Raw genomic sequence first — 15796 nt, 5'->3', positions numbered from 1 at the left:
CAAACTCTGGATGACCAGTGACCTGAAAGATCTTTTCAGCCAGAAAAGAGAGCCTTCAGGGAGAGAGACAGAGAATTATTGAGGTCAGTACGAAAACAACTTAAACATTAGAAAAGAGTACAGGAGCAGCTTGAGAACAAGCTCCAGCACAACATTACAAGAGATGTGTGGTCAAGGATGAGAATGATTACAGGCTTCAAGCAAAATGCAGATCACAGAGTCTGGTAAAATAAGGAACATCTCATCCTTCAACCCTAAACGACTAGAGCCGTCACTTTTACTGGCCTATCGGAGAATGAAGACAAGCACCTTTCATGCAGTTTGCTTATTGAGCTGGGGTGGAATAGAAAACACCATCATACACGTACTTCAACGAACCCAGTCATCTGGACAAAGCAGACAGTACTGTGAGGATCATGTTCTCCAGTTTCTATAGTGGATTTAATACCATCTAGCCTGTATTGCTACGTAAGAAACTCCAGAAGACACAGGTGGATGACTCCACAATCACTTGGAGTACCTGATAAACAGACCACAGTTTGTGAGACTGCATGGTTGTGTGTATGACCAGGTGGTCAGCGGTACAGGTGCACCACAGGGGACTGTACTCTCACCATTCCTCTTCCCTCTGCACACCTCAGACTTCCAGTACAAGCCGGAGTCCTGTCATCTGCAGAAGTAATCAGATGACTGCACAGTTGTGGGGTGTCTCACTCCAGTACTGAAAAGAAACTGGTTCAGATCCCAACAACTACAATAACCGCCCAATCTCTAACTGAGCCATCATCTCCAAAATCCTCCCAATTACACCTTCACCGAACTCCCTTTATGAGCCTTTTCAGTCTGGTTTCTGTCCACATCATAGCACAGCAATCACCAACGATCCCCTCACTGCAGCTGACTCTGGTCCCTTCTCTTTATCACCTATCTCCTCCCCCTCAGCAATATTTTTCGCAAATTCAATATCCATTTTCACTGCTTCACTGCTTGATGAAACCTTTTCCATTAAACCAGACTCCATACTCCCACCCTCCTTCATCACTTCCTGCTTATCCCAAATCAAAAAAACTGAGCTCCTCCTTGCAACTTATTATCCAAAGTTGACAGCTTTTCCCTTACCATTGACAGCTCCTCAGTCTCCTCAGTCTTAACTTGGGTTTAGAGTCTGGGTGTCATCCTTGATAGCACACTGTTATTCCTTTCCCATATCAACAATAGCACCCGGTCTGCTTACTTCCACCTCCCTAACATAAACTGACTCCGCTCTGGTCCACTGTCTTGTCACATCCTGCATGGATTACTGCAACTTTTTCCTCTTTGGTCTACCCCAGAAGTCCCTCCACAAGCTCCAACTAGTTCATTAGTGCTGCCCGGATCCTAACAAGAACCCCATGATTCCATCACATCATCCCCATCCTGCAGCAGCCCCACTGGCTCCCCACTATCTGTCTGACATCCTCCAAATCAATTAGCAAAGACAGTTGGACGATTGACCAAATGTATTATTTGCTGAGGTTAAGCATATAGAAAGGTTAATTCCTCCTTCCTCTTCCAGGTACCTTGGCCCGGCTCTGGAGGAAATGAAAAGTTCTTCTTTGAAAATGAAACAGTAAGTACGAATACATATTTCTTTACAGAATTTGAAATAAATGAAATTTAAAAGCTTGACTTTTTTTTTTTTTTATTTCTTTGAACTTTAGAAAAAGTATCTCAGTGTATAATATTTTCAGCTGAATATGACAGAGTTTGACAAGGAGACTAGATCTCAGCTTCTGTAAACTATTGTTTTTACTACTGTCTTCTTTAAATAATAACTTCTTTCAGGTGTGCATGATTTTTAATGCTGGAGAGCTGAGCTTAGTGGAGTACAGTAACAACGAGATCTTGGGATCCGTCAGGACAGAGTTTATGAATCCCCACCTCATAAGGTATGCAAAGTTGTGCCTAAGACACATTTAATGATGATGTTGAATGATACAGAGCACATTAACAGGTTTGCGGGGTTTCAGGAACAAATGTGGTAAAAATTGGTTGTTTTCCAGATTTAAATACACTACATGAAAGATTTAAAAAATGTTTTAAAATTGCTAAGAAAATATTTATTTGGAAGTTAAAATTCATAATTTTGGGCACTGAAGTAAAAACCTTTAGCGGACTTTGAGTTAATTTACTTTCCCAGATTACTTGCAATTTCTTTGGAGAACTTTTATAACAGCCAAGGGGCAAAATTGTCTAGCATACCCTTAAAACAATAGAAGTCATCCAAAGCCAGAGACATTTTTCCATTTAGCACTGTAGTAAGAACTTTCTACACTATTTTCCAATTTGAGCTTTTTTAAATATGTCTCAATGCCTACTTTTACTGTTGTTTCCCTGCAGGTGAATATGTGTTATTTGATGGATCAGTCATTTTCTTCCTATATTTCTAAATAAAATCAAATAAAATGGCATTGTAATATGCTCTGCATGCAGTTAAAGAATATGCATGCATGATATAACATGCATTTACACTTCTGTCCATAAGATGGCTGTATTGAGTTTTGTGGAAATCGCAGGTATCACGATAGAAAGGAGTGCGCAGGAGTGTGTAAATGAGCACAGATCCATGTTATATATGTATTCTGACCTGTCGACACAACACAGGGCATGTTGTTGAGGCAGGAGGTTTTATCATACAGTATATGGACTGCCACATGCTTGTAGTTGGACTCTAGCATGATCAAATCAGGAGCAGGTGTTTCCTGGGAGCAGAAGCCAGTTTATGATGATGCAAATCTTATTTTACATCAACTATTGTCTGTTTTGAACTTAATTGTGTATGTTTGTGTCTTCATATTATTTTGTGTTTCTAGTGTGCGACTAAATGAGAGGAAGCAGAGAGGAGTTGAAGACAACAAGAAGCTTGCTTACCTGATTGACATAAAGACCATTGCCATTGGTAAGACATGAGAAGTCATGAGTTTGTAAACTTTTTTTATTGGAATACAATTTAAAAAAAATGATGTAAGCAATATCCACTATAAAAGTATCTTTTGATTAAGTCTTTCCTAGGGACAAAAGTCTGTAAATTCATTAGTATTGTATTTGTCTGCATGTATATTAATCGTTAATTCTAGATTTGGTATAACCTGAAAGTCGCATATAAATGCATTTTAACTTTGTACATAGTGTACATATAATACAGTGAGTGTACATATAAGCTTATGGTAAAAAAAATTGTTTGGTCCTCAATAAAGACAATTAAACATGTAAATGTATGGGTATGTACATGTCTTAAGTTTAACATCTAAGTGGATATTATATATTGTGTGGTGTGTACTATATAACAATTGGTTAGCATACATGTAGGTGTGTGTGGGGCAGACCTCACCATGGCCTCATAATGGCCCTCATCCCTGGGGTCCTGCCTGGGGCGCTCAGAACCGCTCAGTGGAATCGGGGCTTTATATAAAGGGTCATTTTAAGCTTTTCAATGGTAGTATGACTGCTGCTCAGCTAATCTGTCAGTTGTATTTTCTCCTCAGTGGACTTGGCTGGAGGCTATAATCTGGGAACCATATGCCATGACTCCAAGATTGACTGGCTGGAGCTCAGTGAAACCGGATGCAAACTGTTGTTCAGGGACAAGAAGATGCGGGTGAGATTGAAACCTCAGTACCCTGAGGGGCTGAAATACTGGAAACTATGAGATACAGACCTCAAGTCCTGTCTATCACCCAAAACATACCTTATGGGCCTCTGCTAGCATCTTAGTTGTCCAGGAATGACAGAAAGTTGGGATGAATAATCAAGGCATTTTGCTACATGCTGGCTTCATAACTTTACCATGATAGCTATGACATTTTATGTCCTACTGCAGTTATTTCCAACCACAGTGCAACCACAGTTGCCATTTTTGTAATTTGAGGGTGTTCGTGCTGTTTAGATATAAGTATTAGTTGACTTCATCTGCAATGTTTTATTTACTTGTTTCTTAAGTGTACTATTCTATTAAGTCCCAGGGAAAACAAAACACAGAACAAACTAAAAGTGACTTTATCTTGAGACATTATCTTGTAAAAGCTCACGCTGAAATATCACAATATTTGGCCTAATTTTTAATTATAGGTTCAATGCTTCTATATTGTTAAAAAACAAAGAACAAATATTATTTCCCAAGACCATCATTTAAAAATTGATAATAAATAAATGAAATGAATCAAAAATGTAAAGCATTAGCAAACTAAAGTTGGTCATGAAAACACATTGTTTATAAAAAATGAGCAGCATATGGAATAGAAGTGCAGAGTTCATGAAGTTCACCTCAGCGTAGTGGTCTGACATTTGCTGAGGCAGCTACGCCTTATGCCCGTGAAGAAGTTCAGCACACAGTTGCACATAGTTGTTTTCAACCCCAACAGCAGCAGTTTGTTGGCTAGGTTAGAGGTATTAAACGAGAGCTAACTGGCACTGCATCAGACGCAAACCACTTCTTCCTGTATACTTGCTGCTGTCGGTCCACAGTGATGTTGACCGAGTCCTTCATCTGGACCAAAACCAGCAAAACCGGCACCACAACTTGGGACAGAGAGGTGTTGAAAACGTTTCCCATCACCCCCAGTTCCAGAGCACAATCTTGAAGAACAAGTCCTGGAATTCTGTCAGGTCACGCTGGTTTCCGACTGTTGATCCTCTGCAGCATCCTGACATGAACCGCAGACACACTGAGGGGCAGCGCCTCTGGTGAGCCTGCTGCTGTGAGAGGAGTTTGATAGCTCGAAGCAGGCGTAGAAAGTATTCAGAGCATCAGACAGCGAGGGATTGCATAGACAGTCAGCATCCCTTCTATTATCGCCCTTAATGGTCTTTATACCTCTTCACATCCTCATGGGGTCACTGGTGGCAAACAAGACATGCTATCTATTGGACATAGGAAGCTTTTGCCCTTTTGATGGCTATATCCATTTATTCCCTTGCTGCTGTAAATGCAGGCTTGATGATGTTAAATGCGTTGGAGGATTTGAAGAACACGATCCTCAGAGTACTGAGGCTTGCTTTGTCCAGATGACTGTAGGTTTGTTGAAGTAGGTGGATGACGGCATCTTCAATTCCAACCCCACAATGATAACCAAACTGCAGTGGTGGTCCTGGAAGGTTCTTGTTTGCTTAGTCAGGACCAACAAGGGTCTCTCTAGGACTGTCATGATGTGGGATGCTGGGGCTATATGTCATTAGGAGATGATGGATGGGATTTTTTTGGTACTTGAACAAGCAGGATAATGCTCTTATTCTGAACCCATCCAAATTAAGAAAGTTAGATAAGCTATATAAGTTAAGTTAAGTATATGTTCATGTTTTGGAAAACTGCATATTATGACTTTGTTAATAAATTCTCTACGTCCCTATATTTCTCTTTACTTCTCAGCTCCATCTATACGATATAGAGTCCACGATAAAGACCACGTTGCTGAGTTACTGCTCATATGTCCAGTGGGTGCCCGGCAGTGATGTGATTGTTGCCCAAAACAGGGGAAACATCTGTGTTTGGTACAGTATCGACAGCCCAGAAAGCATCACCATGTTCCCAATCAAGGTGAGACCATTTAGCTGCATTATTTACCTTTATTGATACCACATTTTGTATTTCTGGGTTGAATTACCATGCAACCAAAGTTGAATCAGCAATATTTCTGCCATGAGGCAACGGTGCTAAAAAACACTCCAACTTATCAGCTGTATTTTTTTAAAGGAAGTAAATTATGTCCTACCCCTGCCTCTCACCTGTAATGAGCTGAGACAGGCTCCGGCAGACCCCCATGACCCTGTACAGGATTAAACAGGTATAGAAAATGGATGGATGGATAGTAAGCCCTTTTTTTTTTCAAAAGTTGACATTCCTCAGGTCTACACCATCCTTTAGTAAAAATACAACAGATGCTTTTATGACAACTGTTCATAATAGCTGATTTTATTGGGCAGAATTAACCACTTCCACTTCCACATCTCCTTCATTCTCGGGATGTGCTGCTTTAACTGTCATAGTTTAACTTTGTACTTCAGTTTAGATACAAATTACACTCAATCTGAAGCATGTTGTGCCATATTGGAGAGAATACAGTACCTACACTCACCTTGAAGCTTCACAGTGTGCACACACACATCAAACTCAGTTTGCAGTAGCACAGATCAAACAGACAGAAATATTGGACAGTCCTGTTAAGTTATTTGTTCAATGGCCCAGGTCGTCAGAACCCCACTGGTACAGTTGCTGAAATAATGTAATGGTAGCCTTGTAGGTATTCAGTCATATACGCTTCCCTTTAAATTTTCTTTAGGTTTTTAGAGGCTGATATTATGAACTGTTGCATATGAACAACATTTTACAGATGTTTCCATTTACAAAATAATGTTTCCTTTTACAAAAAACAAAAAAAAACACCAAAAGGATTTCCTAGATTTCTGTTAGATTTCTGTTACCAAAGCATTACACCAATTAACGAAGTTCAGAAGAGAATTATTAGCTTATTTTGTTCCTAAATGATGATCTATTTAGCTGTGAACTAGATTTTGCTCTTAATAGCGAAGCAAAACTCAAATGCAAAACTTTTGACTTTTGCAGTCAATATATTTTATATTTTATGAATTCATACATTTTTTATGTGTAAAGCACCGATCTTTAGTTATTTGTAATGAATCCAAATTAGGTTTCAGAGTAAAAATCAGAGAAAAAAAATCGTGTTGACTTTAGATAAGATAGAGGTATAAAGGAGCGTCAAATGAAGGATGCAAATTCTTTAAGTATGTACTTGTACACATTTGTTTTGTTCTTTTTTTTGTCAGGGAGACATTGTGGATCTAGAGAGAAGCGATGGCAAGACAGATGTGGTCGTGACAGAGGGCGTCAACACAGTGGCATACACGCTGGATGAAGGCCTAATTGAGTTTGGCACTGCTATTGATGATGGTGACTATGACAGGTAAGTTCAGGCCCCATAGGAAAAATGTACAAGCCATCAAAGCTGAAAGGTATTTTTTTTTACAAAATTATTTTTTTTTTTTTTTTTTCTCTTGTCTGCACACATATTAATGATTGATACCATGACGGTAGAAACCAAAAGCATATATAAGTGCATTATTACTATAATTAATATATATACATATATATACGCATACATATGCGTACACATACATAAATATACACATACAAACCCAGTGATTTTTTTTTTTTTTTTTTGGGGGGGGGGGTGACGACATCCACTGCCAATCCAGGAAGCAGGAACACACGGAAACACACGTCAAGCACTGGAAATCTGCAACAAAAAACCACAAACAAAACACGAAACCGGCACGGAGCCAACCAAAACAACAACAGCAATCGACCTAAATCTTGAGATCTGATCGCAGTCTGAGCTAAGCTACCGCTACCGCTACCTAACCCCAAAAACTAGAGAGCCAGCATGCAGGTGAACAAGCCTGTGTGTGTGTGTGTGTGTGTGTGTGTGTGTGTGTGTGTGTGTGTGTGTGTGTGTGTGTGTGTGTGTGTGCGTGTGTGTGTGCGTGTGTGTGTGTGCGTGTGTGTGTGTGTGTGTGTGTGGTGTGTGTGTGTGTGTAATAAACCAAACAAAGCTGTACCTGAAGTGTATCTATAGTGGGGGAGGGGGGGGAGCACCCGCGAGACCAGAGGCCGACACGGAAGAGCCCGGAACCCAGGCCACCGGCAACCCCACAGAGGGGAGAAGCAGAAGGGAGGCAACCCACCGCCTGCGAGGCCCCCCCCCCCCCCCCCCCGGCGGCGGCCGAGGGGGTCCGCGGGCGGGGCCCCCACGGCGCGGGAAGAATCCCCGGCCACCCGGTCCGGGCCGGACACGCGGCCAGGAGACCCTCACGCTTCAGGCCAACGACCCCCACCCGGCAGGGGGCCAGCCTGCCCGGAGAGACAGAGCCGCCCCGGCCGCCGACGCGGGCAGTCGCACCCGCCCCCCACAAAAGTGGCCCTCCAAGACCAGAGGGGCGCCCCGCCGCAGAGGCAGCGGGGGGGACCGGAGACGGGCCCGGAGAGAGGGAACCCCCCAACAGGGCGACACCCGTGTAGGCCCGACAACAGAGGGCCCCAGACCCAGGCATCCCATTCATTCATCCATTCAACTATCCGATATCTATACTACTAATAATATGATATACTATACATACTAATAATACTAATAATAATAATAATAATAATAATAACCATCTTTGTATAATATAATATTGATAAATTATTAAGTTTTGATGTCCTGCCAATGGAGGCCCAAATCCTCCATGGCAGGACCCTTCCGTACCGCATTCTCACCGACACAGACACACAATCACGCACCGTTTCCCCCTCCCCGGGGAATCCAGCACCGCCAGAAGGCACCCCAGGCTGCACGGCGAGCCCCGCCGGGCCCGGGTATCCCGACCCACCTATCCCAGGCCGGTGAGGGAACGCGGGTGATGTGGGACCCCCTCCCGCCCCTGGTGTTGAGTGCATGTGATTAATGCCATAAAAACAGGGAGGGGGAGGGCCAAGTATCGATTTGACACCGACCCTCCCCTCCCGAACTACGTGTCCCTGTCAAATGTCTTTATTAAGTGTTGAATGTGCAGTGTCTATTTTGCTGTTAAAACCGTGAGGCGGGGAGTGCCGGGCCACGCGGGACAATGCCCCCCACGACCCGGGCCCCCCGCCCTTCGCCTATGTGCGTATGAATCGTGTAGGGGGGGAAGGAGGGGGAGCGGAGGCCGAAGCCAGGAGGCAGGACCAGCAAAGCCGGCCCTGATAAGACACCCGCGCCCCCCCACCGGCCATCCAGTAGACGGGGGCCGGCCCTTTTTTACAAAATTCTGAGTAAGAATAGTTATGAAAATGTTCGAATTGATGTCTGGCTCGTGCTCTACACAACGAGATGGGAAATGCAAACAAATTAAGAGTGACTAATTATTACTTCAAATGCTCTTTTTTTAGAACTTTTTAAGGCTTTTATACTTTTTATAACTTTGTTATAGGCTTTTATAACATCCAATGATTTATATTTACATTGACTGCCTTGTAACTCTGGCATCACTGGAATCCCTATGACTTTCCTGGGCTTTCTGTTGCATGGCATTCATTTTTGTTCTAGTGTGGAGATCATCTTTTATGTGACCTCATCAGAAGATTGAATAGATTAGTTCTGACACCCACCATAGGACTGATATAGCATCAGTTGATTTCAAGAACCTCTTCTTGCTTCTCACATGTCTTTTAAAAACTCTACAACTGGGTGGTACACACATTGAGATAATCTGGGAATGGGCAGCTGCAAATCTTGAGTCCAAATATCACATATTGACACTTCTAGATTATGGAAGATATACAGAGAAATTCCCCTGCAGACTGGTGGTTATATTTATATTTTTTTAGTGAAATTTTTGGGTGAAATTTATTTGACCAAGAAGTGATGTTCCATCTGGAAAGGCAAGTTATAATAATAACAATAGAATAAAAAACAATAGGCTGGAAAGGTGTCCGGTATGTTAACGTAACACATTAATAGTTGTTCAGCTACAGAATAACATAGAGGATGAATAGGCAGAATTAACTTAACAAGCATGCTAGTCCAACAAGGAAGTTACCGGTAAGCAAGTTTCTCAGCTGTATTTAAAGGAGAATGAGGCAGGATTTATGAAAAAAAATGCGTATACGTTTTAAGTTTTCTAGTAATAATGTCAGATGAAGCGTTCCAAACCAAAACGAATGAGCCCTCTAGCGCAGTGGTCCCCAACCCCCGGGCCGCGGCCCGGTACCGGGCCGTGGGTCATTTGGTACCGGGCCGCACAGAGAGAGAAAAAAAAAAAAAAAAAAAAAATTCTTAAAAAAAAAAAAAAAAAAAAATTATTAAAAAATAATTTCTGTAGAATCCCCGACTGATGATGGTTGACTCTCAAACTGATGGTTCACAATGTTTTTATTCCTTGGATGTAAATACACTGCAAACACACCGTAAGAGCTATAAAGGAATAAAATAAAATAGTTAGTCTTTCTACATTCATATAAGTTTAACTTAAATACAGACCGACGTAGCTGCTCGCTCGGTTGGCAATAAAGGTACCACAATACATGAGCGACCAAACTCAAGCTGGACATAAATACGGTATAAAATTTGCACAAATCCTCATCAGTAGGTGCTTTTTGTGTCAGTAAGGCTCCACTTTAGCATTCCTGACACTCGTTTAGTCTTTCAGACACACTTTCTACTGCCGTTAAACTTTTACCCTTAAAGTCCGAAGCGCCGGATGTTTACGAGGTCTCTGCGAGACGCCTTCAAAATAAAAGCACAAAATATCGGTCTACTTAATATAACAACAATAACAATAAAATAAAAGCCTGGCTTTAAATAACGTTAATGAGAAAACAAACATAAAAACACATTTATAGAAACACTGATATTATAGGTAATTTACAATTTCCATTATTTCATTTTATTTCTTCAAAAATTATGTTTTTTTATTATTATTATTATGATTATTATTACTACTACTATAGCGAAAATACCACAGTTTTTAATGCCGGTCATTTTATTTAGTTTTTATCAGCTACACCTTTAGATTGGGCCGTGAAAATATTGTCAGACATTAAACCGGTCCGCGGTACAGAAAAGGTTGGGGACCACTGCTCTAGCGTATCTCTCCGTTGCTTTGAACAGGCTGTGTGCTGCAAAATGTGCTGCAATTCCAGACCGGAATTTCCCGCACTGTCCTGCGGATGTGACGTCAAATGACGCTGCATGTGCGTTCTCCCCGTTCTCCCGTGCTGGCTTTGCTGTTGGCTGCAGTACCCCCAACGGTGGTCGTAGCACTAATGAGTCCCATTTCTTATTCTTGCCTCAAGCTCCTTTTAAATTGATGTTTAAATTACCATAATTTTCAGTAGTACAGAAGTAGCACATGCCGGTAGTTGTCACAAGCCTATAGCGCCCTCTCGTAGCTGTAGGTAATGTTTACTCCTTGGTCATGTTGGTCAGAGTGAAGTAACATTTAAGAGCATGTGAAATTATATATTTTAATATATATAAGTCGCACCTGAGTACAAGTTGCAGGACCAGCCAAACTATGAAAAAAAATAAACTGTGACTTACAGTCCGGAAAATATGGTACTTTACTCAACTTCTGCACGTGTGTTTTTGTATGTTTACAGAGCAACAGCCTTCCTGGAGACTTTGGAGATGTCACCAGAGACCGAGGCCATGTGGAAAACACTCAGCAAGCTTGCTCTCAAGGCTCGCCAGCTTCATATCGCAGAAAGGTCCACTCGATGAACCCTCACACAGTTTTATCTGTTGACTTATTACGTTGGTTATCATTTTCTTTGTAACTTTGTGAGACATTTTAGGGCAAATGGAAAGAAAAAAGGCAATGCTGTATTCCTAAAATTACAATATGAAAAGTCTACCGTACCCACTCTTACAAAATTGCAGACTTTTGTAAAGATGGCAATAACAACATAAATGTCAAAAGTGTCACATCTTTCCAATCCAGGGAAAAAAAATAAACATTTAATAATTAGGGACATTTCAAGACAAAAAGACATAAAAGACAAAAGATAACTTACAAGAACCTAATTGCATAAGTATGTACACCCTTTCATCATGGGGGCTCTGTCTGTTCTCAGACTTAACCAGTCAAATCCAAAATTAGGCCTGTAGATAGATGGCATACACCCATCATCATTTTAAATTATTCTCATTAAAACCAGATAAAAGTCAGCTGTTGCTGAAATATATGATTGATTGTCTGGGGTTACTAACTACTTCACACTGAGTTGCCAGGGAAACTCCAAGACTTAAAGCCTGAAAAGTACCAGGAGGGAGATGTAAAGGAATTTTTAAAAGGTACTGGAACAGTCTCAAAGAAAATGTGGCACCACAGAGACATTGCAGAGATCATGGTGAACTACAAAGGAGAAAAGTTATCAAGAAGGTAACTTAGAGGCCAACAGCTATGTGACTATCATCTCCTATAATCTGCACAAATCTAAGCTGTGGGGTAGGGTAAGTTAGAAGTAATTTCTTACAAAAAAAAGAAAAAAAAGGCTGTAGTGTTTGACTTAAATGGTATAATTGGTGTAAAATCCATACAGAAACACCTGAGCATCACCATATCAACAGTGAAGCAGCTGAGCATTTGTCCAGATATATGGAAATGAAGAACTTATGTTCTCTCTCAAAAACCGGGGGAAAAATGAATGGATTTGATTCCAACACAATGGTGATCCTAAAGACACATCGAAATCAACTGAGCTGTGGCTTCAGAAAGAGAAAAAAAAAGTCTTGGACTGGCCTAGTGAGAGCGCAGACCTCAATGAAATTGAATGAGCTTGAACTCTTTTGCAAAGAGCATGATAAAATTCCCAAATCTCGACGTGTTCAGTTAATAAAGACTTATTTACAAAGTTTTGATGTTGTAACAAAGGAACACGGTGCTTCCACAAAGCCTTTGTTGGGAGGTGTTCAGATTTATACAATGAACCTGTGGTAGTTTTATTTAAGATATTCTCAATAATGGAGAAATATCTATCTATCTCAGATACTTTTGTTTGTTGGAATATTGAATTAAAGCTATATCAAGGATGACATTTATTTTTTTGTTATTTTGGACTTTTTTTTTATTAAAGAAAAATATTGGGTTCAATTCCTGCCGGGGACGCTGTGGGCGCTGAAGTGCGTGTTAGTTCCCCCATGACTTCAGCGCCCACACCCTGGGTGGGGTTGGAGTTTGCATGTTCTCCCCGTGTTCCCTTGGGTAGCAATGTGAGCTACCCTCACAAAAACATGCACGCAGTCCTGGGCTATACATTTCACCTCTGGCCAACCGGGGCGCCAGATGGGGTGGGGAGGATCTGGCCGGAATAACGTGATCCTTCCACGTGCTACATCCAGCCGGAGAAACCCCACCCTGCCTGGTGAAAAGATGCGGCCTGCTCACTCCTCAGGTTAAGGAGGAGACCTGAGCTCAGTGCAGGGTCCTCCCGGGGTTGGTAGAGGATGGCAATGCACAGGACTGTTACTTAGGTAGGAGCACTGGGTGATGAAAAATGGGAAAAAAATCGGGGATAAAAATATAAAAAAAAGAAAAATATTTAAAAAAATTGGGCAGTTTCATAAGTGTGTGTGTATGAAATCGACTGTAGGTAAATTCAAGTATCCACACATACACACTCCTCCTCTACCTTCATTTATCATCAAAGTCACCTCTAATTTCATGCCATTTCTACCTTTCAGTCTTGCCATCATTATTTTTCTCATTAGATCTGGTGAATGAGGATAGGAAGCCATATTAATGCAGGGGGAGATAAAAGAATGGGACAGACTTTTTTTTTTGATGATTTGATCATTAATCTGATGCAACTGTTCCATCAGTGTTGGGTAATAAAAGTAGTCAAATGCTAAGATGTGCTTTTGTCAGCTTTTACACTTTTGTGTACCTGAAAGATAATTATACTAAAGTTCTGATCTATTGTCATTAATTTCACAGGTTTTCAGAGCTTCAGTGTGCCTTCACTGGATTGACTTGTTTCTCTGTTTTATGGTTCTACGGAGCTTGCCAGCGCTTGCTTACTTTTTCTCCGATTTTCACCGTCTCTTGTTTTGCAGGTGTTTCGCTGCACTAGGGGATGTGTCAGTTGTTCGATATCTACACCAAACAAATGAGATTGCAGATAAAGTTTCACAGGAAATGGTGTGTTACAGTAGAGTGCAGAAACAGTTGCCATGGAGTTTAATGATGCCTTTAATACTTTGGAATTAGATGATTAAAAGTGTTTTATAATACTACTAAGTAGCTTTATGGGGTAGCTATATGCACCCATATTACTCAGTACTCGCTTTAAAGATTCATGATGTTCATGATGAAAATGGAAACCAAAATAGTCTTTTTGTACATTTTGCATTTAAAGAACATTCTTGAGACGTACAAAATGAGAAATCAGTGGCTTATGTATGTTCTAATCTGTGTATTTTATAATCAGGGAGAAGATGGGACAGCATATTACCAAGTCCAAGCCCGTGTTGCCATGCTGGATAAGAACTTTAAACTAGCTGAGATGCATTATATGGAGCAGGTTGCCGACACACCTCATTCTTATACATACATGCTTATACAAACATGTTAGGTTCCATGATTCCAGGACTGTCCTGGGACAGATGACAATTTACAGTGTATACATTATACACAGACAAATGCATTATTTAATTAAGTTATCTTTCAAGCATATATGATTCATATATTTTGTTTATCTTCAGAATGCCATTGATGAAGCAATAGAAATGTACCAGATGCTCCACATGTGGGATGACTGCATTGCTGTGGCTGAAAGCAAGGTAAAAAAGCTTTTTCCCAAGGCATTGTTTTCAATACATTTAGCTAGTGATACATAGTGAATCCTTAGAAACGATGTGGAAAAAAGGGAAAGGTCTCAAGGGACTCATCTCTTTATTCAGAAAGTTATTTATTATTTGAAAATAACGTACATGATACTGGCCTGTCCAAGGTGTCCCTCGCCCCTCACCTAGAAAGATACAACCTGAAATTAGTGTAGAAATTGAAGGAACATGTGAATACATGTTTTTACAAGTCAAAAACAAGAGCAATGACTTTTAAACCCTTGCATACAGTTGTCAATTTTTTCTACGGAGTAGAATTCATTTGTATTTTATTAATTGGGAAAAGAACAATTATTTGATTCAAGGTAGAGCTATATCTAACTTTTATCTTAGTTAATTTGTCTATTATAATTTTTTTAACTGGCATCCTTGCTTATAGAATAATTATATAAGGTCATAGCTTTGGTCAGGGCAGATATCCAAGATATAACGTAGTCGTTAACTGGAGATACTCATGTTTAGTAATGTGTTGTGAAATGTTGTTTATTATGTTTTTCAAAACATGCAAAATCTTTGTCTGCACAATCAGCTCCAGGTCTTCAGAGCGGCCCCCAGCACAAAGCTACCTTTCTTTATCATTTTGTGCAGTTCCTTTGAGTCACTGATTCTAATGCTGCTACCCCAACAGATGACTAGGATAACACTGCACTTTCCACCACAGACTTATAAGATATATGCAACATCTTGTTGCAAACACAGAAGGATGTAAGCGTCGTCAAAAAGCACAATCTGCTCCCTCTTTTGTATTCTCAGTGTTGGATCTCAAATCTGTTCCATTGTCCATGTGGAGAACCAGGTATCTGTCGTACACTGCAACCCCAACCTTTTCTCTCAACTTGGAAATTGAGTTTGACTTTGTTCTAAATTCCAAAGCTTATCTTTGCATTCAAGTTGAGTTTCTGCATCAACGCCGTCCACAGGTCCATCAGGCATCTGTACTCACCTTCCTGTTCACCAGTGACACACAGTAACACTGTAACACCTGGATATGTATGGGAATGAAACAACTCTGATGTGTACAATAACCTGCAGTGTTCCCATACTCGTGGCCAACCACTCAGAAACACGGCTCTTCAGTCTTGCAGAGTTTTAAAACAAGGCATGCTGAGCATGTTCAGTGGGGTGATTCTGTTGAAAATGTTGAACTAAGCATCTTGTCAAACCCAGAGAACAGTTAAATTTTTTGTTACAAGTTGCTGTCGCTCAGTACTCTGTACTTAGTAAACACATCATAGAACGGCAAACCTCTCTTCTCCTGTTTTTAATGATGGGCAAAAAGTGGATTCACGATTGCTGTGCATAAAATGCGTTTATTGATTGGAAAATGAGTAGGATTTCTCAGTGCCTTGACCAGGTGATCACTGTTAGAACCGGTCAAG

General features: G+C 40.8%; 1 protein-coding gene across 1 annotated transcript in view; it reads left to right on the top strand.

Moving 5' to 3' along the window:
- The window catches only part of ift172 (intraflagellar transport 172), a 59598-nt gene that overhangs the window by 16989 nt on the left and 26813 nt on the right, over positions 1-15796 (top strand). Inside the window, exons 12-21 of the mRNA XM_061706967.1 lie at positions 1556-1609; positions 1825-1928; positions 2853-2938; positions 3525-3637; positions 5405-5572; positions 6820-6956; positions 11174-11281; positions 13629-13713; positions 14003-14095; positions 14277-14354. Of these exons, the coding sequence (XP_061562951.1) occupies positions 1556-1609; positions 1825-1928; positions 2853-2938; positions 3525-3637; positions 5405-5572; positions 6820-6956; positions 11174-11281; positions 13629-13713; positions 14003-14095; positions 14277-14354 (1026 nt within the window). The remainder of the gene's footprint in view (positions 1-1555; positions 1610-1824; positions 1929-2852; positions 2939-3524; positions 3638-5404; positions 5573-6819; positions 6957-11173; positions 11282-13628; positions 13714-14002; positions 14096-14276; positions 14355-15796) is intronic.

The sequence above is a fragment of the Cololabis saira genome, chromosome 18 (assembly GCF_033807715.1).
Source record: "Cololabis saira isolate AMF1-May2022 chromosome 18, fColSai1.1, whole genome shotgun sequence".
Lineage (NCBI taxonomy): Eukaryota > Metazoa > Chordata > Actinopteri > Beloniformes > Belonidae > Cololabis > Cololabis saira.
Note: the sequence above shows the minus strand (reverse complement) of the source record. Positions and strands in the feature narration are given on the sequence as shown.